The sequence below is a fragment of the Manduca sexta genome, chromosome 11 (genome assembly GCF_014839805.1).
Source record: "Manduca sexta isolate Smith_Timp_Sample1 chromosome 11, JHU_Msex_v1.0, whole genome shotgun sequence".
In the NCBI taxonomy this organism is placed as follows: domain Eukaryota; kingdom Metazoa; phylum Arthropoda; class Insecta; order Lepidoptera; family Sphingidae; genus Manduca; species Manduca sexta.
This window is the reverse complement of record NC_051125.1, coordinates 6,022,123-6,047,648: the sequence shown is the minus strand read 5'-3', so window position 1 is coordinate 6,047,648 and position 25,526 is coordinate 6,022,123. Positions and strand designations below refer to the sequence as shown.

At 33.4% G+C, this 25,526-nt stretch overlaps 2 protein-coding genes and 1 long non-coding RNA gene across 3 annotated transcripts in view; all 3 read left to right on the top strand.

The window, feature by feature from the left end:
- The first annotated feature begins 17,885 nt into the window (after positions 1-17,885).
- On the top strand, positions 17,886-19,494 carry LOC115442733. Its single transcript, XM_030167884.2, has 3 exons — positions 17,886-18,300; positions 18,565-18,763; positions 19,180-19,494. Exons 1-3 carry the CDS (start codon positions 18,046-18,048, stop codon positions 19,464-19,466), a joined length of 741 nt encoding a protein of 246 aa, XP_030023744.1. The 5' UTR covers positions 17,886-18,045; the 3' UTR covers positions 19,467-19,494.
- Positions 19,495-19,783: 289 nt separating this feature from the next.
- LOC119189000 lies at positions 19,784-22,929 on the top strand. The gene is made up of 3 exons (XM_037437466.1): positions 19,784-20,342; positions 21,394-21,583; positions 22,587-22,929. The coding sequence occupies exons 1-3, from the start codon at positions 20,016-20,018 to the stop codon at positions 22,850-22,852; spliced, it is 783 nt and encodes a 260-aa protein (XP_037293363.1). The 5' UTR covers positions 19,784-20,015; the 3' UTR covers positions 22,853-22,929.
- Positions 22,930-23,599: 670 nt separating this feature from the next.
- LOC119188998 overlaps positions 23,600-25,526 on the top strand; it is a 124,691-nt gene continuing 122,764 nt past the window's right edge. The window contains exon 1 of the long non-coding RNA XR_005112204.1: positions 23,600-23,846. This is a non-coding gene — a long non-coding RNA (uncharacterized LOC119188998). The remainder of the gene's footprint in view (positions 23,847-25,526) is intronic.

Sequence of the window (25,526 nt, the reverse complement as noted above, 5' to 3'; positions counted from 1 at the left end):
TGTGAAATTGAGTAATTTGAATTATAAAATCGTAAGTGTTTTTATTTTTTCGCTAATTAACCACTAATGAAGTATGATGAAACATTGTTTGATTAAATAAAAAATCTTATTACTTGCTATATTATAAATATAAATCGAAACGGTATTTCGTACCGGTGTCACAGAATATTATTTTTTATAGCATTTACTTGCCATATCATCATCAATTATTTTTGATTAGATATATTATAATAAAATACGCGCACTAATTAGATAAGCAAAGCTAATCATGATTTGCACAAAATATTATATTAAGTGCACGATTTACGTAATAAATCGATATTTGGGCCACAGTGATATCAATCACTGTTTCATTTAGTATCTATTATCATATTATGATTTGCGTCGGCTTTTCTGCAACGCACTATCGATACAGAACTAGGAGCATGGACTCACAAAATACTTTGGATCATACTAGATTATGCTCTCGGCCTCGCACGCGTGAAGGAGTTTTCCGGGATAAAAGTCCCGCAATATATTTTCCCGGGATAGCAAATAGCCTATAACCTTTCCAGGGTTAACTATCTCCTTCTTGAAACTTCATAATGGGGATTTAATTATTCCGTTCCTCCTACTTGGTTACGAAGGACACACGACCATTATCTGCATCAGCTGAACTGAACTGCCCTATATACGAACCTGGGTAAATTTTTTTGATTTAATTTTGTTTTATTTAAGTAGATGAATCTAGCAACAATACGGACAATATTGAAAAAGGAATAAGTTTTGTGCTTGAATAAAGAATTCGGTTCATTCAAGCCTGTGTTTATAGTCTCTTTATGTACGCTAGTGTAGGTGTTACTAGTTTCCATGACGTGAGACAGTTTGCGTTTACTCTGGCCTTGCAGTTCGCGGCGCTGATACGTATCAAATCTTCACTTAAGATAGCGCACTACATAAACCTCCAACTTCCAACAATGCAGTTTGGATTCTGCGACGGAACTTTGCCCCGCAGCTGCTGGCTTTTACTATTTGTAAAATTAAAGAGGTGAATTCTCAAAAATATATTCACCAAAATAAGTTTCTAAGAAGATTTTAAACTTTATGGACTTGAAATATAATTTCCATAGCTCTTGACCGCAACTTTCCTGTTTTATAGATAGAAATACGTCGTTCCGGAGTTTATGTAAAATAGCAAACTTTTTCTTACAAACTGTAGCTTTCTGTCGTTTTGTTGAGCAATTTTGTCACATTTTGTGTACGGAAAATAAAGTTTGTTCGTATTTTACGCGGTAATTATTTCAAGCTCAGTACGAATATTAATCTAGAATACGAAATAATTTCATCTCACTTTAATTGTTGTTTGGAGTTGTGATTTTCTTTTACAAAGATATATTTGTGCTAAATATTATTTTGAAATGTTGATCAAATCTGATAAACTTTTGTCATTATATTTTGTACTTATTCCGTATATTCGGTTTCTGCATTTACAATTTTCAGCCGATTCGTGGATGCGTTGCCAATTCTGTAGTGAAAAAATAGGTTTTAGCCACGGAATGTAATTATTATAATTGCTTAGAGGAATTTAACTTAACACTATTTTTTATTTACCCTTGATAATTATTATCAATTATGATAAAAATGGTAATTCATAATCTTTGATTTATCAATCGGATAAGCTATATCAAATATTTTTTCTTACGTAATATAACAAAATATCGTACGTAATACAATATTAGAAGAATAAATAGGAATGATTTTAGGAATCCAATATATGGATGTTACCGCACAGCATGTTTGCAAAATGTGATCTACTTAGAATACAAATGAAGTGAGGTAAAAGCAAATTTCGTTCTACCCGCAATATCTGGATTCTTTCGTGCGGTCTCTCGTAGACTGTAGTCTAATTGATTATATTGAATCCGGCATATTGTGGCTTCATGCCTGTTTGTATTATGTAATGTTCAGTAGAAAAATTCTTGATTTTGTTCGTTACAAGAGTATAAGGATGTGCATTTAGAATTACAAACGTTCGTAGTGTTATATGTAATTGTTGTTAATACTAAGAATTTTACTAGCAATTATTATTAGTTTTTTACATAAGTATTTGATGTAAGTGGAACATAGGTGATTTATTAATCAACATAATATTGTAACGTGAGCGTAAATTGTTTTCATATGATATCTAAAATAGGTACGTCAATAATGTGGAACTAAAGTGTAATTAATTAATTCATTATCTGTCTCGGTGGTGTAGTTGTATTGTGCGACTGCAGTGTGGGGTCTAGGGTTCGATCCCCGGGTAGGGCACAGAGATATTGGGTTTTATAGCCTGGAGTCAGGAATTTGTACCCGCTGTGGCGATAGGCTCGCCTCCTATCACTTCGTGAGACGAAATAGAGACGCCTAACAGTATGTCCACAATTTGAGTGAGTGTGTTTTCTGTATTGCTAAGTTTATGTTTAAACTGGCCAGTTCTTGCATCAATATATTGATCAAGAACTTCTTGGTGTGTTTAGCCTAGCGGCAATATACTAATAGTTCTAACAATTGACTGGGCGCAAATCCTGCAAACTCCGAATTTGCAGAAGTTAATTTGCAACGATAAAAATTACTTGCGGAAATCGACTTCTGCAATTATTCTTGTTAATAAGTATATTACTGATAAACCTCTAACAGAACCATTAAAATGTTAGAATACCTACATTATTGTTTACATCACCTGCTGCCTAAGGCTGCCTCTTATATTTTGTTTGTTTTATAACAATGGCAAGCGGATTTGACATGAAAACAATGGGCTTCCAAGACTAGTCCCACTTAGCATAGGTCACAAAATCTAGGCCGAATTTAGTGCACCGAAATGATGAGGAGTTCAAAAATGGAAACCGCTTCACCTATTTTTATAACAGGTTCTTCTCTCGACATCATTGTAAGGTTGCGTTTGCATTGTACATGGAATTTAAAATGTAATTAATTCGTTATTGTTCTTCCTTCTTTGGGTCGTATAAGCTTATATGCAAATGTTTTGCAATGAAAAGCGACTGATGGATTGAACAAGGAGTTTGAAAACATTACACCAAATACCAAATATTGAACTGTTCCTGGTATGAGTCTTATAGGTTTGAGGGGGACCATAGGCATATTTAAATTTATTTGAATTGAGAATATTGTAATATATTGACGCTGCTTTATTTTTATAGATAGAACAAGAATTCATTTTAATAAATTTTATTAAAAATAAACCAAACATTATTTGGAATGGGTACATAATACAAGCCGCTGTAGTTTTGGTTTCAGCTAAACAATGCAGTGTATGGTTGTTACCCTTAAATAATATCGGTGCACGACGGCTTGGAATTCCCGACGAGATGTGACACCCGAAATAGGTCAAGAGGCCGCATTCACAGTTGCACCAGATTAATTTGTGCCGCAGCTCACGTCAACCCGCCATACATTTTAATGCGAAATGCTTTTACGTTTTCAAAAACTTCACAAATATGTTTTGTGATACTAATGTGTGTTTTTACATTTGTAGCGGTCTTTTAAAATGTCTTTTTGGTTGAAAAGTGCAATGATATCTTAGAAACAAGGAATTTAAAACTTTTTACCCAGTTACTTACTAACTCATTTTATATTATCATATTAGAGATTATACTGATTACTAGCAAGTTTAGGGATGTCATTGGGCAATAGTATGGGATGACTTTCAATGAAAGCTGTCATAGTCAGCAATAATAGATCGCGTGGGGGTATCCAAAGTTGTTTTGTGATTCGCTCATGTTGTCTAGAGGCATTTCGTGATTAAAGACTTCCTTTATGTAATCGCGAAATCGCGATTCTCATACATCGAAGGTCACCACGGGCATTTAGTATGACCACTCAATTCTCTACTCTAGCTCCTCGGATGAAGTGATATTTAAAAGCACCCTCGCTACAAAAATTGAGACGAAGGAACATTTATGATTTTTTACCGCCTTTCGAAGTATCTGCCCTGTAGGAATTTTCTTATATTTTTATTTCTATCTTCAAAAGAAAATATAAAGTAAACGACGATAACATAAATACGACTTCTAAACATTTATATGCGTCATTTTTCGAGTTTCAAAACCCATAAAGTATGTCGATAAAGTGGTTTATGCAAGCATTTCGACTCCCCTTGATCCACAACTTCATTTCGCCGATGCCATTCTGCTGATTTCCATTGGAATTTCTATCACCCCGTCAAAGATATGGCTTTATATTTAGCCGAAGTTAGAAAATGCATTTTCTCGTAGGGTAGGAGGTCAATAAGCGTTAGGGGTGGAAAGTTTCCACGAACCCCTTACAACTGTCAACGCGAGTTATTCACCCCACGTCAACTAGGGTTAAAAAGTTATCGCCGTGGCTCAATAGGAAAAGTAATAAATGCTCCTACAACTAGGTATGTTTTCATTCGATTTCCAATTGAAAAAATATCTGTCCAAAGTTTAAATCGAATTTTGGAGAAGTTAGGCAAAGTCAATGAAAATGGCGGCTGAATAACGTTTTAATCGAAAAGTCTTTTATATTTGGTATTTAAAAATAGCCCGGTGAGCGTGCCATGCGACGTGGGCGAAGTAAGTGAACCCTTAAGACCTTTTTATTGTATAGTATTTGTAATATTATTAAATAGTAATGGATAATCTAAGAATTTGCGGATATAGATAAGTTTTTGTAAAGTACACATATAGGTAAATGAAGGTAACCCATATCTTGCGTACACGTATTCATTTACGTTTATTCCTGATTATACAATAAGATAGCACAAACTGTTTATCATTGTTAAAAAATTTACAACTCTAATTCAAATCAAAAATTAAAAACATGTATTTATTATATACGTTTATTTTACATTGTTCACTCAGGAATTAGAGAAAGTAGCTTCCAAGCTACACGGATGTTAAGAAAAGAATACCTTCTGCTACAGTTCCCATTGAATCGCGAAGGTCAGCTTGTATTATTCACGTAATACAGGAAGACTGGCGGTGAATGGAGAGATTAAGTCGCAGTAACGGGGAGAGGACAAATTAATTTATGTTTATGTTGTAATATTTTCGCAAGAAAGTGGTTGTATTTTTTTGTTTTTTTTAATAACAAAATACGGATCGTCATTTACGATAATGGATAATTATAATTTATACTTTTGTATTATACAGAATGCCTCGGCGGCGCGGTAGTTTTGCTGCGTGCGTGGTAAGACTATTGCTCTGACGTCTCGTGTTCGAATCCCGGATCGGGCAGTCTGAAATTCATGTCCGATATGGAGATAGCTTCGCCCTCTATCACATCATGGGACGGAAGTCGGCACATACTTAGCAAAAGGTTGAGTGCCTTAGTTGCATCTCTGCCCACCCTTTCGGAGGTAAAAGTGTTATGCGTGAAAAACCAATATCTTATAAAAAAGAAACTAATTTATAAAAAATATATCGTTATTACAACAAAAAAATATATTCATTGTAAAATTAATGCAATGACATAACGTTTTAGATAATACACTATCATCATAAGTAACATTTTTGCTTATCATTCTTTAAAGATAAATTAAAGACTTTAAAAAGGTACATAATATTAAATAGCTAATATGAAATCTTGTTCATAATTACTTACTTATTATATTCAACGTCTCTTTGTTGTATTACTGTTGGTTAAAAAATGGTGGTTTAAAAAATGTTGGTTACGTTTATTTTCATAAGCGCATTCCCAAATTATGTTATAAATTTTTTTGCTGGTGGTAGATATTATATATCCGCCTGGATATCGACCACCATACACATACCCCCTTATTCATAAACGTTTTTTATCTAACGACCGAGTAAGGCTGTGATAACAAGTCTGTTTCTCAGTGCTGACGGCATGGCAGTCTTCGCAGTATGCCGTTGGGCACTGAAAAACAGGCTTGTTATCACAGCTTTAATCCGTCCTAAGATAAAAAACGTCTATAGTGTAAAAACCCGCTATAGAGATCCACGTAAGTGTGTGGCGTTCCGGGATGAGCCTGTGTATATCCGATTCCAACAGGCCGGCATGATTGTGTCGACTGCCGAGGAGTAATCATCTCTCGTGAGTCAACATTCTATTGGACCCCACTCCACTTACCATCAGGTGGGCTCACTTGACCGTGTACGTATAAAAAAACATAAATTAATAGAAAACAAATCATCGGTTTGATAGAATGACAGAAAAATATACAGTACCGTCGGAGAAGGTTCCCCATCATTTAGTTATAGAATGGTAACGTAAAATCGTATTGGCAAGTTTATTCATTTCATTTTATTTCCTGTAGGCTTATTGTTTCAAGGGTATCAAAGCTACATACAAATAGGCAATCCCTGGTCCGCAGGCTAGTTAATTGTAGAACACAGGCTATTGCCGCTCCATAAATCTCCGTCGACTTAACGTCGGCGCTGTGAAATATTAACCGCGTGCCGGTTTTGACGCCCGGCGCACTCTACGCTAAATAAATAATAAAATACAGCTGGAAGCGCAATCGTAAATAAATATTCTCTTAGTATATGATTAAGGTTTTCCCTTTTAGTTTTATTTCCTATTCCGCTGATTGCGTTGATAGCTTCGGTTTTGAGGAATGTGATTCTAAAGAGTCCGTGCTAGTTCCGTATGTCGGGTATTTAGGTTGCAGTGATTATTATTATACATAATAATAATAATAATATCAGCCCTGTATTATATACTTGCCCACTGCTGAGCACGGGCCTCCTCTACTACTGAGAGGGATTAGGCCTTAGCCCACCACGCTGGCCTAATGCGGATTGGTAGACTTCACACACCTTCGAATTCCTATAGAGAACTTCTCAGATGTGCAGGTTTCCTCACGATGTTTTCCTTCACCGTTAAAGCGAACGATAAATTCACAAAGAATTTTATTAATTAATTAATTAAGAAAGATTATGAATAAGTTATCGTATATTTTGCACATTTTCTATATAGGGAAATATGTCGATTGATTGTACTTGAAATTTTAGATTTACGATAATTTCATTATTTATTTATCGGTGCTATTCGTGACTGATATGCCATTGACTCAAATATACATAAGGTAAAAATATTTCTGATATTTATCCACAAAGGTATATCAGTGTTGGTCACCCTTTTGCTCTTTAATGTTGGTTCTTGCATTTGACTTGTCGCATCACATTTAAATTTTATGAAATAGAAAAAGCACTATAAATAGTTAAAGTGAATTGTTAAGATGTACTTATATGTAATATATTCTTAGAAGTATTAATATTAAAAATCATTAAACATTCTTAGTGCTGATCAAATGGTGGTCTGAAGTTAATTAGAAGAAAGAATATATACCTTCTTTCTTCTAAAAAAAAGGAAACAAGTAAGAAGGTATATTAGAATCAAATATGTTTTCTTTTTATTATGAGTGAAACCTGCTCTTTTAACATTTATTTATGTGATTCATCTGATTTTGTTTTTATTTTAAATGTAATACACATATATTTCGATTGAGTTCTTAATCCTTTAATATGACAGATATTTAAAAAATTTACGATAAACTGATAAATTTGTTTTCGATGACGATGATTGTAAATTGTGTAATGTATATTTCCTAGACGTACGTAACGTGAACTAGTAATTAATTGATAAAAAATAAATATGCGACTTATCTACAAAGTGATTACAGGTATAGGTACAAAAATGTGCATTCAGTTTCTTTATAAACTTTAAAGGAAAATGCTATAGTAAAAGACTTAAGGATTAGCAAAACACGAGCATGGGTAAAATATAAGACACAACAAGTAGGAGCCATAAATGTTTTGACAATACCGTCATAACTCATAATATTTATAAAAGTAATATTAAGATTATAGCTTAAGGTCCATTTTTCATACATTTTGTTTCACCTTTAATCTGGGTAACTAAACAAGTATTGACAAGTAAAGAATTTAAATTCACGTCTAGTTAGTGATTAGTTCTCGCAGTTGAAAGAAAAACGTAAAAATAATTAATATGCATGGATATTTCGGCCTTTAAAATTTCGTCGTATTAAATTTTAAAGGCCGAAATATCCATGCATATTAATTATTTTTACGTTTTTCTTTCAACTGCGAGAACTAATCACTAACTAGACGTGAATTTAAATTCTTTACTTGTCAATACTTGTTTAGTTACCCAGATTAAAGGTGAAACAAAATGTATGAAAAATGGACCTTAAGCTATAACCTTAACTTTAACTGTTACTATAAAATAATAAATTGTTAGTTGAGACTTTAAAGATTGCGTATCGTTTCCAGCGTGCGTAATAATCAATGACGTCAAATTATGACTTTACTATGCATACGGGTCGCGACATGGGTGGGGTGGTTTAGCATCAATCAAGGAATTAGGATGCTAATCTCATTTGCCCGTTTGTACTACCTGCCTACCCCCGTCGACAACGCGCGTGCATTAGCAATTACAATTACACACTATGAATATTAAAGATGGCGATGTTTTTTTGTAACCGCCCTCTATCTTTATTCATGATCTAATTATATGTCTATATAAACGTAAGATAATTTATTCTAGTCAAAGTACTCGAGATGTGATCCGGGACGTTATAAATTCGATTGCCAAGTTAGGAAACAAAAAGTATGTATTTTTAATTTCAAAAAGGAACGATTCGAATTTCATGTATGCCGTGATTTTAATGTAAGATAATTTTATTAAAAGTAAAAAATATCAATTTTACCAATTTTTATTCTTTAAATGATGACAATGTAACTAGTATTTCACTGGGTATTTAAGAATCATAGTAAACACCATCCATCACGTTACGCTTCCCGGCTTTCTTCTATAAAAATAAAAAAGACTCATGAAATAGACTTTATTCTAAAGTAACTTTTGTCATATAATTTACGTCAACCCAACGTAATGAGTGGACGTATGATATACGATCGGGCTATGAAGTGATCCATGCGTTCAGTTTTTACGCGAGCAGAGTATGATGGATGGCATTGACATTGACCCGAATCGATTACCGGGGCCTACTGAATTTGTTAGCGTTTTACAAAGATGTTTTATAATACCAAAAAATAAAAGAAGTATAATGACAGGTGTGCAAAGATGTAATAGATTATATATTTATTTAATTTGAGCATATATATGCAGGACCACGACATCATTAAAGTATGTCTCAAGATTTAAAGTATCTAAATGCTATTATTCACTGAATATTTATTCATAATTTCCTTAGACTAGAAAATAATAAATTACGACAGGTCTTGATTTGGCAAAGCGAAGTCATCATTGTGATTAATTATCGAGACATTATCAGCTGGCTGTGAATAGAAAAGTAATAATACGAAGAACCGAGATATACCAGCTTTAAACTAAGGATGTAGTTCAGACGCTAAAATTTATTTATAATTTACACGTATAATAATAACACCATAACAGTTTGAACTATAACAAGGTTAATTATTAATCCCAACAATTGGTTTCAATATACCTATGGGCTATTTTTGTGTATTCCCGCAAGTTGCACATAAATATATCCAATGTATAATCAGATATGGACCACCAGAGAGATCTTTTCCTGGCAGAAATAATTTCCTTTTTAAATATCGAATATACTCATAACAATGTATAATAAAACGCAAGAAAACAATGATTTATTGACAGCCAAACAAATTCCCGTTAAGTAAATAAAATTATATAAGGTATTCGAAATTTCCTTAGGTAACTGTGAAAATTAGAATAACAGAATAACGTTGAAGATTTGTGCGATTGTTATTCGAGTTTACGGTTACTGTTAAGTTTACAGCTGGCATAAATTGCCAAGTTTATTCATCGTCTCTCCTCAACCATGAAACAATAAACTTCAGGGGCCTTTTCTCCTACGTCATAAATATCACATTACTATAATTGGGACTAATAAAATTTTAACGATATTACCCTTGTAATGTTGAAGATTTACCTAGATGCGTTGTAATTTTAGGGTGCTAGAAACGTTACGAACAAGCGTGTTCACCATTCATTTATTTATATTCTCGTTCATTCTACATTGTATTTCCCACAACAATAATGTAACCTCACCAACAACTCGGAACTGACCACGAAATTTAACATCTTCAATTTATCCATCCATACAATTTTGAATTTTCGTGCTGTGTAATAAGATTTAGATTTGCTTGGCTGTATCTTAAGGACGAACTTCACAAGTTCATTAAGACGCTACGGTTACCCTGCACCGGTCAAAGTTAGGCTCTCAGACATGCTTGAGCACCTTTAGATGCCCGTCTTAATGTTGCTAACTAAAGATGTATCCTGAAATGCTTTCCTGCAGATATTTTATCTTTGCTCAACTTTGCAACTTTAATCCCCACTGAACCTACTTTTACATTAGTTACTTGTATGTATTTTCTCGTAGAATTATTTCTGCGTCTCAGTAAATATATTTTATGCGTGATAAAAATATAAGATAAATTTAGGTGGTGTATAAGTAATACCTTTGTTTAATCAATAAGTTCTTTTCTTTACTATAACAATAAAACATCTTATATAGCTTTATTACCGTCTAAATAAGGTCGATTAATTAATAAACGAAATGTTTCACCTTTCAAATATTCCGAAAACTTTAACAAAAGCATTGAACATCCCGGAAAATATTCAAAACTTTGAGCAGAGTTGCCGTAAACGTTTGACCGTTCAGATGTTTCATAATTGTAAAAAGATGACGCGATTGTTTTGAAGACAAAACATTCAAAGAAATATTTTAAACAAAGAGAATCCCTCGTTTCCGTTACTACGTTTTAATGAATACCTCTTCGAAGGATTCTTTTCGCATAGTTCTGATAAAGAGAAGCGTCGAAACTTCAAATTAAGATTCTTGGAGTTCCGCGCGCGGGGAATAAGATTAATGAAGGATGGCACCTGAGGGTCGCGCGGCCCCACTAACGATAGGGCCGGGTCAACGAGGAAATAACTGTAAAAAATAATAAGCGGAAAATTCCGCTCCTAGATAATGATACGGCTGGGCTTACGTCTGTATTTGCGGATGGGAAATAACTTTGTTGTATTATTTTTGTATGGTGGTTCATAATAATGGTAGATAAAACTGCCTGTTACGACTCCGAGCTAATCATCATCGTTACAGGCGTTGTTATACACATAATAAAATGAATACCATAAAACAAAACCCTTATTTTTCCCATTATCAAATATAATGCCACGTCGCTAAAGCATCTCTTTCATATTCTTTGCGTTTCATATCGCAAAGTGGCCTACGACTAACAAATAATAGAGTTAATTTTTTATGATTAAAGGCAAACATGTTCCAACAAACCACATAAAACGTAATAGCAACACTTACCGTGGCTTCCATTCAACGGCACCATTCTGACGCATTAGAGCGTTAATAAGACAATATGTATGTGTCCCTAACAATGAGAATAATAACACTGCATAATGGGGAATGAGAAAATTGCTCGTTGACTGGCACAAGCCTGAATACCACAATGCCACGAGACAATAGGCTAGGACCTATATTCCCGAGCCTAGACTAGCGGACTTAATGAAACAAAAACCAGCTGCGAGTTGAAACAAAAATGTACGCAAATTGGAGGTGAATGCTGCTTTTAGCACTTCAAACTGCTTGTTTATACCGAGCGACTTTGTATATATCGCGGCTATACGAAAGAGAATAGCACTAAATTACAAAGAATTCGCAGCTTTGCTGAGTTAACTACAAATGACTTAATTACCGTCGGAATTTGTTTTACTGTACTTTTATATATTTTAGAAAACTTGCGTTTAGTGTCGTAGTTTTATTTTATTTCTAATCAATTCTGTATAATTAAAACAAAAAGAAAAATTCGGCATTGCTTTAATTCTGTGTTCCGACCACTTTAATATTTAGGTAACATATTGAATACTACCGGTGGTGCTTGGTGACTTATATAGATGCCAAGAGTGTTTTTTTCTTAACTTTAAGTGTACAAGTAATAATCAACAACCACACAATTAACCTCCTAAATTTTATGTTAATAGGATTCAAATTATAAGTTTTGTGTTATGCAAATAATTTTGCTATTATTGTACTGAACCCTTAAATGTTGTCGATTTCAGTAGCAGTTGACTCATTATTCATTTTCCGATCTTTTGTAAAGTAGAAAGAATACCTTAGATTAATATTGGAATTGTAATTTCAATGTCAATAGGAAAATAGAGCAGAAATTTCATCATTAGTCAGGTAAAGTCGAGTAGATAGTCATATAGTTGTGGTTTTCAATAGTACCATAATAAAATAGGATAGGTACCAACGTTGACGACACTGCTTCATTGTAAATAATGTGTGACCCATTAAGAATATGAAATTAATTCTCAGTGAAACAGCATTGTGCAGACGCCTTATGACCATAGTTTTCTTCAAGGAAATACCTGTAATATCAGTTATAAATATTATATAACAGTTAGTGACAATAAAATGCAACAATGCACAAATCAGCAACCGGCAATGCAACTATGAAAGAGCAATCGTGTGGTTTATATGCAGTTTGGTGCAACAACGGCGCAGTAAAGCTGCTACGATGGATTTTTTATTACTTTTTGCATGTCAGCCGTGAAGTTTATTGTTGCAATTATTGTTGGAACAACGCGCGATTTATACAGCAAACGTATTGGTCACTTCGCCGTGTTTTCAACTTTTACCATTTCTCCATGGTCATTCAAATAGCTAGGATTACGATATTGTAAATATCAATCGCTTGTTTTTGAATTTCAACTATAATTAATTTATATTTTTATATGCTAAGCCTAAAAAGTATATATTATCATGTGTAACTGATTTCATATTTTAGTGTTAATATCGAGATGAGGAAAAGGCTCGAAGGATAAAATGCGACCAATTATCCCTACACAGTACTAAATTTGAATTGAAAGGTACTTGGCACTGCACTACACTTATCACGTTGCGAAATAGCATTTGCATACGCAAGCCTCATATTTCTTAACAATTCATTAACCATCTACATATATCATATAATAGTTAATACCTACAACAGAAAAGAAGAGAGTGAGATTTCCAGGAACATTTGTCTTTGGAATAATAATTTAACGGAAACGTATCCATATAATCTAACTTTTACAAAAGCAATATGCTACGAAGATGGTCAAGTTTCAGAAGTACGACACCTGGCCATTGAACTCGAAATTCTGAACGGATGTTGTTCAAAACCCATTTCTTACATGCGAGAGAAAGTTCCCGAACTCTAGGAAATCTTCAAAGACGCTAAGAACCCAACATCTCATTTCACAAGAAAACAAGACAATGCTTTTAAGCGATTCTATTGCAGAAGGGTTCGCTGCTCATATATTTACATTTCGCGTACAAAGCTTCGGTGAAGTTTTCGACACATTTCATAAATACGAATAGAAGTTGCATCATTCATGTAGTCTGCATGCTTTGGGTGCACTTGGTTTTTAAGTAAGATTGAAAATTTATAAAAATCATCATTTGTAAAACGTACATACAAGATATGTCCAATGTTACATTTAATTTCGAAACAAGTTTATTCCAGACATATAATATATTTTTTTTAATGATTGTTCTTATAGACCTATATAAGATCTGCGAAGCGGAATTGTTTCAGTATTCGCAAATTATTTTCATGGGAATAATCAACGATGCTTTTACTTACACGTGCCCTTCTGTACTCGCATGCATTTATCGTAAATAAAATCCCCACTACATCATTAAACAATGAAATACACACCACAAGAACGCAAATAAAGTTCATTACGTATTACCTTAATTATATCGCATGTTTATACGCATTCTTGACTATGCTATGTAAATTCACACGTCTCGTAGATGATTTATATCGTAATGAAAATCATGAATCACTGGTGGTCGTGACTTCGCGTAATTGCACCGCGAATCGAATTAATTTCTTCTTTAAATGTTTATGGTACAGTTTTTGTTATTGATACAGTCTGTGTATCGACACAGATTAAAGAACATCGATAACTTTGGAGAAGTGTTCGTGCTATTCATCGTATTAATGTAAACGATATGAATGAGATTGTTTTATTTATAATATATATGCTTGTACTGAACAAGAGCTATTTGGCTCATCACATATTTTGATGGTCGTAGGATATATCTTATATCCGCCCGGATAGTGTCCACCGTGCACAAGGTGTTAAAACCCGTCATACTGGTCGCGTTCCAAGATCAGCCTGTATATCCGATTCCATCAGGCATAATTGTGTCCACTGTCGAACGGTAATCATCCCTCGTCAGTCGAAATTCTATTGGACCCCACTCCATTACCATCGGGTGCAGTGGGACCACTTTGTCGTGCTCGTTTTAATAAAAAAGTATATGTAATTAAACTTAAATAAGAAAATAGAGTAAAAGGTTTTATCAAAATAAATAAGAACTAATGCCTTAGTCATTTTTTTTTTTTTTTACGTAGGTAAATCGTCAGTTGACTATCTCCCGCCTTGGGATGGGCGGGAGGGCGTGTCAGACTTTTACCGACTTAGAACCTACGGTGTTCCCATCCTTTGCCTATGTGCCTAGGTCCAAGATCCGGTGGCATTGAGACCTAGGCAGGATGCCTTAGTCCTTACGTGCATAGACTACATCGTCGCATCGTAATAACTAGGTCCAGTAAACAAATATTTTATAAATAAGCTATATTTATTTAAAAGTATTTCGGCGGAGTTTGTTTAGGTACAGATGGCGCATTATTCTCTTTATTAAGACGACCCAAGATATTCCTTGTATTACGACAATTTCTTATATTTATACGTCAAAAAAGCAAACCCGTGTACCTTTGGAGTAATAAAAGGTAATGGTGGTAGGCGAGCCGAGGTATCGTTTTGTCGGCGGATGCCTGAATCTCGGAGGTAAAGTAATTTTGTAGAGGATTATGGCTTCATCTGCGAGTGAACATTAAAAACAAAGATTTGATCATTGCGCGCACTACGCTATTTCTAAATGTGTAAAAAGTTTAACAATCTTTTAGGGACGCTTTTTATTTCAATTTGTGTACCTGATATTTGGAAAGCAGGGATGTGATAATAAGTTAAGTTTATAATAAGTAAGTAACGAAATCTCGAATGTAAAAGCAAAAAAGCCGACTGAAGAAACATATTAAAATATCACATAATAGGTGTATCCCCACAAAATGATGACTATTAAGGAAAATAAATTTTATTCTAATGTGTGATATTCACGTAAACATACAAAATCATTAATTAACGAATACTTACTGTTCAATGATGACGGCATACTCTAAAGATATAAAATATGCTATTCGAATTTGAGGTCTGTTTTAATGTTTATGTAGAATCCGGTTTTATACTCTATCTTTTTACTTACTCTAACAGATGCACGGAGATATCTCTGAAAATATAGTATCAATCAATTTATCGAAAATTCAAGACATGAACTATTACAATTTTATAAATTTCAGTAAATAAATCGTTATATTTTATTATAAATTAGATAATTTCTATGTGATAATACAATTTGTAAGTATTGATATTGCGCCATTAGTTTTTATGATAACTACATGGTTCGCATGAACCGTCATATCTCAATAACAATAGACCATATCGTGCCGGAAAATGCTAAATCAATAAGTTTGTTTCTCGGAAGGAGCGGAATTGTACGTTTATGCTTTACGTTATATTGATAATAGATGAAATACAGTTTTGTTTAAGTGTTTGCTTTGAACTACGTTTTATGCGAGTTATGAAATGTATAGGCGCTAATTAAAGTGGACTGTCTAGGTGGTATATTTGTATTGCATGAGCGTTAGGCATGACACTGGAGGTCCAAGGTTCGAATCAATTTTATTAGTTAGTTTGGAATTTGTCCCTGATATGACCATCACATCATGGGGCGGAGCACATATGGCGGAAAGTGCGCTGGTTTCACCTCTGCCTACCCATTCGGAGATCAAAGCGTGATGTGTGACTGTTTTCGTTTTTGTAGTTTATTTATCTGTAGTAGAAATAAGCCAGTTAGGCGATGGAAGTACCACTGTCTTATAGAAAAACAACCTGAAGTGTGAACAAATAGTTGCAATTTACCTATATTGTGTGTTCTCTGAGGCTGGCAACACGTTCATGATTATTCTGATATATATTATGAGAGATAATGGGTAGTCAGTAACGATTATTTGATACCACGTAATTAGCTTTGTTAAAAAAATCTTCAATTGCAATGTAAAGGATGTAATTTCTTTTTTTTATTGCTTTGAATGACGAGACGAGCTTGCCGTTCGCCTGATGGTAAGCGATACGACAACCCATAAACAGTAGAAACACTATCCAACACTTTGAATTACAAAGTAGTGTTCGGTATCGCACTGCGCTCGCCATCCTAAGACATGAGATGTTAAGTCTTATTATGTCCAGTAGTTACACTGGCTACAATGTCCTTTAAACCGGAACACAACAGTGACTACACACTGCTGCTTGGCGGCCGAAATAGATTTTGCGGTGGTACCTATAAATACTCAGGCGGACTCTCACATATGAGAGACCTATCACATGAAACCAATACCAATTTACCTTTTAATTGTGTATCACAAATTTAAGTACTTTGTACGCATACTAAGATACCTAATCTAAATTACGGTGTAATAATCATCGAAAACAAATATAAATATTTGAATAAAATATACTAGCGGTTATCAATAAAGAACCGTAAATTTAATGACTTAAATATACTAGCGGTTATCAATAAATAACCGTAAATTTTGTGATTACTATATGATAAAAGTAATATGTAACAAGCTTTTATAATAATTGTATAGTTGTAGTATCTATTTTAAACATTTCTTAAATAATACAATATTATATATGTTACATAAATAGGCCATGATACTATTGTAAAAGAATGTGATTATTTAGGCCGCATACAAAAAACTTTTTTTAAATTTCGAATGAAGTTAGTTTTACGCTACATCGTCGACAAGGGATCGCGCTATGTGTACGCTTGCGATCCGCTTTTTCACGCTCCTATAACTGAATTTCTGGTACACAAAGATATCTCTGCGATCGTTTACATTTTTATTCCATTGAAATATAGTCTATTTTTCTTTATTTGTATATCTATAGTGTTGAAACGAGAAACTCGGTCGTCCCGCGGGTCTGTCCGGTCGGCTGTGTACAAAACACTGGATATTCTTGAAATATTAATAGTCCAACGAGAGCTTTCAAGATTTTTACTCTTTAATTTTTGAATGTGAATTGCTTTGTTGTTTTATTTGAAAAATACTCATAAAATTCTAAAGTTTTGACATAAAAGCATACCTTCATAAAGGTCAAACGTCAGTTACATTCATGTTGATTTTCCGATTCTATGAACTATGTATAATTTTTTTTCGATGTTTACTATTTGAACTTACGTTTTTTTAGACATCATATAACAAAACAATCATTCTATATTTCATTAGAGGAAAGGTCAAAACCTTAATGCATATGGGCTTCCACGTTGTCTATTTCTGTCAACAAGCATTATGTTGTTATGGTATGGTTGGAAGATTATTTAAGTTTTATTAGAAAGCATTAGTATTAGAAACTTAACATATTGCGATATTTAAGGGTGACGTATACAGTGGAGTAGAGGTTTCCTTGTAATGCATGTTTGCCCATAAATTTTAGAAAAGTCAGAATTGTGTGTCCTCTGGTTTTGAACCAGCGGACATTCGTCGCGGCAGTCTGTTCCACAATCTACTAGGCTATCGCCGTTTTTTTTCTTTTTACGTATTTGGTTTAAAATTATAGGAGTGTACCGTATAGGCAAGCTATAGGCTGATAAAGGCTGATGTATATTTTTATATAATAAGGCTAAAAAATTATCTTCGAGATAAACCTAGTCTATATCCGAAAAGTATACAAACTTATCTGTAGTTTATCTGATGTATGTCATTATTGTATTACTGATACTTTCATGTAAAAGTCATTGTCAATATAGATTAACCTGGAATTGCCCAAATACGTACATTATCTTATATAATGCGCTTTAGTATTTAGATTCCAAAACAAAATTTCTAGTCCCTTTAAATCGAAAGTAATAAAATGGATCTTGCAAATAAGATGTGCAACCTAGAATGTCTTAAGAACGAAGCCCCTGTGGCTGAGTTTGTTGGTCCAGTCAAAATTGTCCTTGTGGACCCCCCACCAAGGCTATACAAGCGGAGAGTGTGGGGGTCAGCCCTCATTGTCGTGGCACACATGATGATCGGGGCCACAACAATGACCTTATTCTATTATTCTTTAGCTTTCAAACTGAAATTTGGTGCAAATCTGCATATTTTTTTATGCACTGCTGGGGTAAGTAATATGTATTTTTATATTAGCGTAAAATTATGAGAAGCTCTGTATATTTTTGCCTAGAGCATTTAACAAATTATTTATTGGATTGAAACAATCACGAAGTTAGAGGATGATATACAGAATACCTTAGTAGGAAAGACAAGTTATTTGATGACTTAAATTTTCCTCTCTAGGGGTGTACATTATCTTTTTAGGTGAGTTCTAGTTTCTTGGTTTCATACTATTTCATATTTTATAAAGCATTGATGATTTCTATTGCAGTATCAATTATGCCTGCCTTCAGGAATACTAATGGTCAACAATTTGAATGGTGCCGCGGCACCAATGAAAACACAAGAGAAAAGAACTCAACACTTATTCTTGCAAATATTTGGGATGGCCTGTGCCATTTTTGGCTCGATCGCGGTTTTCTTCTTCGATGAGTTATCCTTATCAGAATTTACAATTCATTCTTTAACAGGTGCTTCTTTCTTATTCTTTTGTATTGTTAGACTGTTATCAACCATAAAATAGCATGAATTTGGACACGAGGGTATAGCGGGATAAGCACATTTTTATTTTTAGCATACAATATTCACACAATGTATGAAATTTCAAGTTACAATAAATTTCGGACCAAAAATATTTAAAGACAGTAGTTTTAGATTATAGTATGGCTACTTTCTGTAATATTCTTCATCTAAATTTTGTCCTTATACATCCTTGTGTCGGAATGAATCAAAATTAAACAATATTTAAAATTTGTTTCGGTAATAATAATGGTTGGGACTACATTGCATTGAAACTGATCTAAGATTTCATGCATTTTTACTAAAATGACAGTCTTTCAAGCGAGGAATGAAGACACTTTAAATAATTTACTTTAATTTTTTAAAGGCATAGCTGCAGGCATTCTCGGTATTCTGACAGTCGCTCTCGGACCAATAGTACATTTTACGAAGGACACCGCACATGGAGTATCGAAGTTGCCCCACATATTCTTCGGTGTATTAACTTTAATATCATCGACGCTGTGCTTTGTGTTGGGGTTGATAAAGCCTCAGTTTTCATCGTGGGTTCCTGTCCCCGAGATGCTGACGTGCACAATTATATTTGGTGTGATTGCCACCATCATTGTTATTGTCTCACCTCTTATATCGTTTTTAGACAATTGTGGATTTTGATTTTGTTATTAAATATTTACTAATATTTTGTTTTCTTTTTTGTTATTTACAATTAAATAGTTGTAATTGTTAGATAAAATTAATCCTTATATATATCTCTATCCTTATATATATATATATATATATATATATATATATATATATATATATATATATATATATATATATATATATATTATAATGTAAAAACTATTATTGAAATCGTCATTATGTTGTCATAGTCCGGATTATATAGTCTAAACTAAATTTAATTTCTCTTAACATTATAATGGATATTAGTATAAACTTTTTTGGTTTGAAATTATGTGCTTGTCACAGATTGTAAATTTAATTATAGTCTATTATTTCTTTACAATATGTCAAAATTTAAGGTTATTTTTTCTGTATAGGCATCAAAGAGCATTAAAAATACTACCAGGCATTTAATAACATTTAGATTACAGAACAATTCTTGTTGTCATCAGTAACCTATGGAGAATGAGTAGTATAGTAGTAGTGAGTATATTTATGGGAGCATTACTTCAACTTAAAGTTACTACATCTTAATAAATGCCAGAAGGAAATAAAGACCATAATCAGGTACTGGATACCAACGAGCAACCCGAAAATTCTAAACAACCAACAGAAACAAATAAAAAATCAGACAAAAACCAACCAGAAATCAAATCAATTATGACATCAGGAAAATCAAGGACGTTGAAATTTGCTGGTCCTATTAAAATCTTAGTGATTGAAACCAAAGGGGAGTACTGTAAGACGATTTGGTGTGCCATCGGAATAGGACTGTCTCATGTAATGATTGGGGCTACTAATATGGCTGTTTTGTTTTATTATTTGAAGTCACAAGACGTGCATGCTTTAACATGTACTTTGGGAGTAAGTATAATATTGAAATTTAAGATATGCTTTTGAAACAAAAAAATGATTTTTTTTATTTGTATAAGTTAAAGACTGGAAATACGACTCTGTGATTTTAAACTAAAACTCATAATTTTTAGCATAATAACGAAGACATACCTAATTTCTTAGGCGTTTTAAATGATAATTAGGTCTTGTGGTGACTTACCAAATACTTATTCATCTGAACACGTTTTTAATATTTATTTATCCGGCACTAGCACAGCACTAGACCTTTCTAGTAAATTAATAGACTTTCTAGTTTGTAATTTAGGGTACGTGTTATCTCGGGAAATGGGATGTGTTCTCGTGGAATAGTAATTGATTGATCCATAGAATCCGTTGCTATATACAATAGAGTTCAGCTATTGTGGGAAAAATATTCTATGTTATACTAACATTAAGTAGGTAAACTCTATGAGTTTGATTGAGTCTCCGAACGTAATGATCTGAAGCTGATGGTTTGTTCACTAAGTGTGAGTGTTATAGGTTACTTTGTATTCCGGTAATAGACTTTTCTGACTAGTCGGAATCAGGAGTCAAAGCTAGTAAAATGAATGATTTCTTATGAATTCCCTTAGCGATTACTGGTAATATCCGTATTTTGTATAATCACTGAATTGATGGAGAAAATTAACTATTAAATGAGTATAATATGCATGTCTTACTTGATATTAGGCTAACAGTAAATCCTAAAGATAAGTATACTATGATAGAATTGAAGAGAAGTTATTATTTAAAAATAGTTTCGCAACATAACTATTGATTTAAATTATTCCATTGGGTTCAAATAGCTGAAGAATAGTTTTCAAAATTGATCTTTTTTTAATTCTCGTAAGCCAGTTAAGTACCGGACAGATGATTATATAAATAAATTTCTTCAAACAATATAACACAATAACAAAGCTATATCTAAATTATAAACGCACCATATTATTGACAACACAAAGCGGCTCGTATAATTTAATTTCAACGCAGCCGGTACAAGTGGCTTGTATGGTAATGGTACTCATTCATAAATCGTTTGCAGTACCATTTCTTCTCGGCGGAAGCCATATTAAGCCTGAACTATGCCAACGGTTGGTCCACACCTATGCGGTTACGTCATAGGAGATTTGTGCACGTGCTCCTACAGTTGTGCGCAATGGTCTGTGCTATCTTGGGCACCACGTTAGTTATTGTCGACAAAGGAGCTTCCGTTACTGCCCATGGAATAACTGGTGAGTTCTGTGAGATCTATTTTAACGATGTTTCCAGTGTTTGTAACTGTCTTTTTTGATAACACATTCAATAAATTCGTAATATTATTTTCGTATAGTTATGCGTAAAAATTTAGGGAAATATGCTTACTTTTCATGTGGTTTAAGAAATGTTTTAATGTTCCGCATTGTTTCCTATGTGAAATTTTATGGAAAATATTAAACTACAATCGCTCCTCAGTTGATTTCTGGAAAGGTGTGAGTTTATATTTGTGATAAAAAAATACACATCTTTATTTTTAATCGATAAATAAGACCTTTCCGCTAAAATATTTTGAATAAGAATGGTTTTTACTAGCGTGAAAAAGATCTAAAAGCGCTGAAAGTAGGTCAACTCATTTGGAATTCACTGTTTGCTTCTTGAGGGTTGCGAATATTCTGCTTCGAGACGTGCTAACATGATCCCGTGTTGTGGACAGATGCGTTCTGATCTAGTTAATAACATATCATTTGAAATTATTGAGTTTAACATACAATGGCAAAAGGTAAAGTTTTCTGAAAGGTAATCCGACACAACCTATAGGTACTAATATGTATAAATGCGGTTTGCAAATCATTGTGATGATATTAGATTTCAGAGAAATTACTAAAGGAAAGCCTGAAGGAATTGGATTATATAGTCCCTTTGCCACAGATGACATAGGATGCAAGATTCTTCCATTTTGCGTAATTTTACTAATAAGTAAAACATGTTCTTACTATTTACTCAAAGTATCGCCTTATGCGTCTATAATAAAATTTTGAATTTGTGCGTGATATTGGCTAGCTTTTATAATATTTCATGGACGGATATGTGAACATATAATGTTTGAATGTGTTTAAAATTATAATATTCCTAGATATGACCTTTCATCTTTGATTTTTAACCTATTCTCGACAAGGGTGACGGTATAATATTCGGTGTTATAAATTTGTTTGATTTTATATGTAATATTCTATAATAATGTTCCTTTTATCATTCCAGGTATTATAACCGTGATATTAACGGTGACAAGTTTCTTGGCCGGGTCAGGCGCATTATACGGCAAGAAATATTTGAAAATAACCCATATTTCTTTTGGAATACCTACATTCCTAATGTCATCTATATGCTTCTGTACGGGTCTTTTAACAGAATCTTTTAGAAATTGGTCTGACCCCACTATCACATATCTATTGCTAGGTTTCATCATATTTTACTCAATTTTTATAATCACTACCCCTTTTTTAAAATGTATGATCAGACTTTAGTCACTAATGTTATTTGTAAATATAACTGGGTATGTTACTTTTACGTTTTTAGTAATCAAATATATATTTTATGCTTTTGTCGTTATTTATTTTGTAATTTGATTCATAACACCCATATAGTATAGTCATAATGACTTCATGGCGATGCCTATAGTTTTTCTGCAATTCTAAGTCCTAAGGTCAATTCAATCAGTCTGTCGTCCACTGCTGAACGTAGGCCTCCTCACGTTAGTGCCAAGCATCCCTGTCTTGAGCAGCTGCATCTATCCGCTACCCGTTGCCTTTTTAAAGTCCTGAGGTACAACTTTCTAATTGGATATCAATACTCTCAATAAACAAATTAATGTATATTTCGACAGGTATTTTTGTTTTTATTTATTTACAAATCCCAATACGCAGCATATTTTCTCAGTTTTAATCTTATCTGATTCGTATGAAAGTATTTATAACCATAATATTATAATTGTTGATAAAGCTGGTTGGTATTGGTGAAACCAATACCACCATGAGAGAATTCTTTCACAATATACGTTTAAGTTTGTAAAGAGAAGAATATTGTACTAAGAATTGTCTGACGACAAATATAATTGTAGAGTGTTTATATGCCGTTTCATTCTAAGTCTGTGAGACTTCCATTAAACATTCATTATCATGTTATCGAAAAACTTCTGTACGTGAGACGATTAATATTTCTGATAAAGTCTACGTGACCAAGTTTCCTACGAAATTGAACCATCATATATCAAGTTTAGTTCTCATGGGGATTTTATTATGAGCTCATCGAGTTGTTTTTATTGAATTTGCAATTCTCGCACCATTGTAGTTGTCATATGTTTTTCTTCCCGTTTACAAAGTGTATGTATGTGATTATTATGGTCTTATGTATACAGTTTGGTGTAAATTAGTTCCAACCGTTATCTCAGTGCGGAAATTGAACCCCTGACCCCTTGTTTCACAGTTGGCTCATCATCTGCTGTGTCAAAGGAGTTGAAAGGTAAAGTTTACAACAGTGCAAGCACTATGATTTCCATTCTATTCATTTTAAATTATATTGGCTTTGACAAAGTTCGTTTCTGCCTTTAAGGAACATTATGAAAGTATTGTTGTGTGCCGGCTTGTAGAATTTGTAGCCCGTGTAACATCCGATGTAACAGGGTAGCGAACCCAGTACAGTACCACTTAGTGACACGCGTCTTTTTCGTCTCGTCATATAGTTATATGTCGGATGATCTTTATTTCCTTGATCACTCATTGTGGTCACCAGGGCCCTTATTCTGTATGATAGTGTAAACGCGTAACGCGGCCGTGTCATGTTATCTTCGAGAAATGTGCGTGGAATGGTATTCTGTAAGCCAAATTTCTAATTTCTATAGTCCTAAACATGATGCGTTGTGTTACGTTCTTGTTACGCACTGTTAAAATAACGTGCGGGAGAGAGAATAAGGCTCCAGCAAGTAACTGACAAGAAATAACACCTATCATGAGTAGGTAATTATTTACTTCGCAGGCACGGTAGAATAATAGGCTTAACAAACGAATCAAATAGTTAAAGTAGACTGAATCCCAACACTTTGGGAATGATCTTTTATAAGCACTATCTCCTCCCACCCGCCTAGGCTCCGTACACGTCACTATGACGTTTGTGTCCGTTTCGATTACTCATAACCCGGATGCGACATATATAAAATTAATCCAGTAGCATGATTGTCATTTTTGGATTACTTTTGTGGTTTCAAGTACTTACTTATCTACGGTGGCTTAAAAACAACTTTATCTCTTACAAATAATTGCATTGTGTAATATTTGTGTTTCACATAAATTATTTTGCTAAGGTGCAGCCAAATTATTTGCCTATTGAGGGTTGGATGAGATACCGTGCGCAAATTTAAATACGCAATAAACTTTATATTTATACAAGTATATGATCATTTTGTTGTTCTATTTACAGTTTTCCTTTAATTCAACAACATATTTTGACAATTAAAAAAGCGTTAATGTCCATTCGCGAAAGAGCATTACTGGTTATTCAAACTTTGTATAAATTATTCTCATTCATAAAAACATAAAATTATATTTATTGAACCAAACCAACTCCTTTTCAGGCAAGTTACATATAGAATGCCTAACAATTGGTGATTTATAATTCAACTCTCTATTGCTGTATGGCAAATATTAAAGGGAATAATTTATAAAGTTGTTTCTTTTCTAGGAATGGACTCATTATTCCTTTTGAATCGTTCTCAGAATATGAATTTTCGAAATAAAACGGATAAGGTCTACATTTTATTAATTCATGACCTAGATATCGAATATAATATTTGAGTAACGAATATTAATTTTAAAGTCAAAATATAATTATGTGCGTCAGACATTGATGTTATGTTTTAGGTTTTTCGGGTATAACCAAGTACTAGATTTCTCATATGCGAAAGCCTGGCTGGGTCGGTGTCACTTTACTATCTATTTCTGCCACCAAACAAAATTGTGGCAGCACTTCTGTATCTCATTTAAATGAGATTTAAACTAGTGTTATTACGTAGCATTATGCAATTTAATATTTAACATCTAAGCCTGACAATTATACTATAAGGCCACGTAGTACTGTGTAATTTCAAGTTCAGGTGGTGTCGTTATTGCTTGCTTGTAGCATTGACTAATATAAAAATATTAGCTT

Coding starts and splice junctions, on each gene's coding strand:
- LOC115442733 (XM_030167884.2), top strand. CDS start 18,046: ATGGATCTTGCAAATAAGATGTGCAACCTAGAATGTCTTAAGAACGAA. Junction 18,301..18,564: donor TTTTTTTATGCACTGCTGGG/GTAAGTAATATG, acceptor TTTCTATTGCAG/TATCAATTATGCCTGCCTTC. Junction 18,764..19,179: donor TACAATTCATTCTTTAACAG/GTGCTTCTTTCT, acceptor AATTTTTTAAAG/GCATAGCTGCAGGCATTCTC.
- LOC119189000 (XM_037437466.1), top strand. CDS start 20,016: ATGCCAGAAGGAAATAAAGACCATAATCAGGTACTGGATACCAACGAG. Junction 20,343..21,393: donor CTTTAACATGTACTTTGGGA/GTAAGTATAATA, acceptor AATCGTTTGCAG/TACCATTTCTTCTCGGCGGA. Junction 21,584..22,586: donor TACTGCCCATGGAATAACTG/GTGAGTTCTGTG, acceptor TTATCATTCCAG/GTATTATAACCGTGATATTA.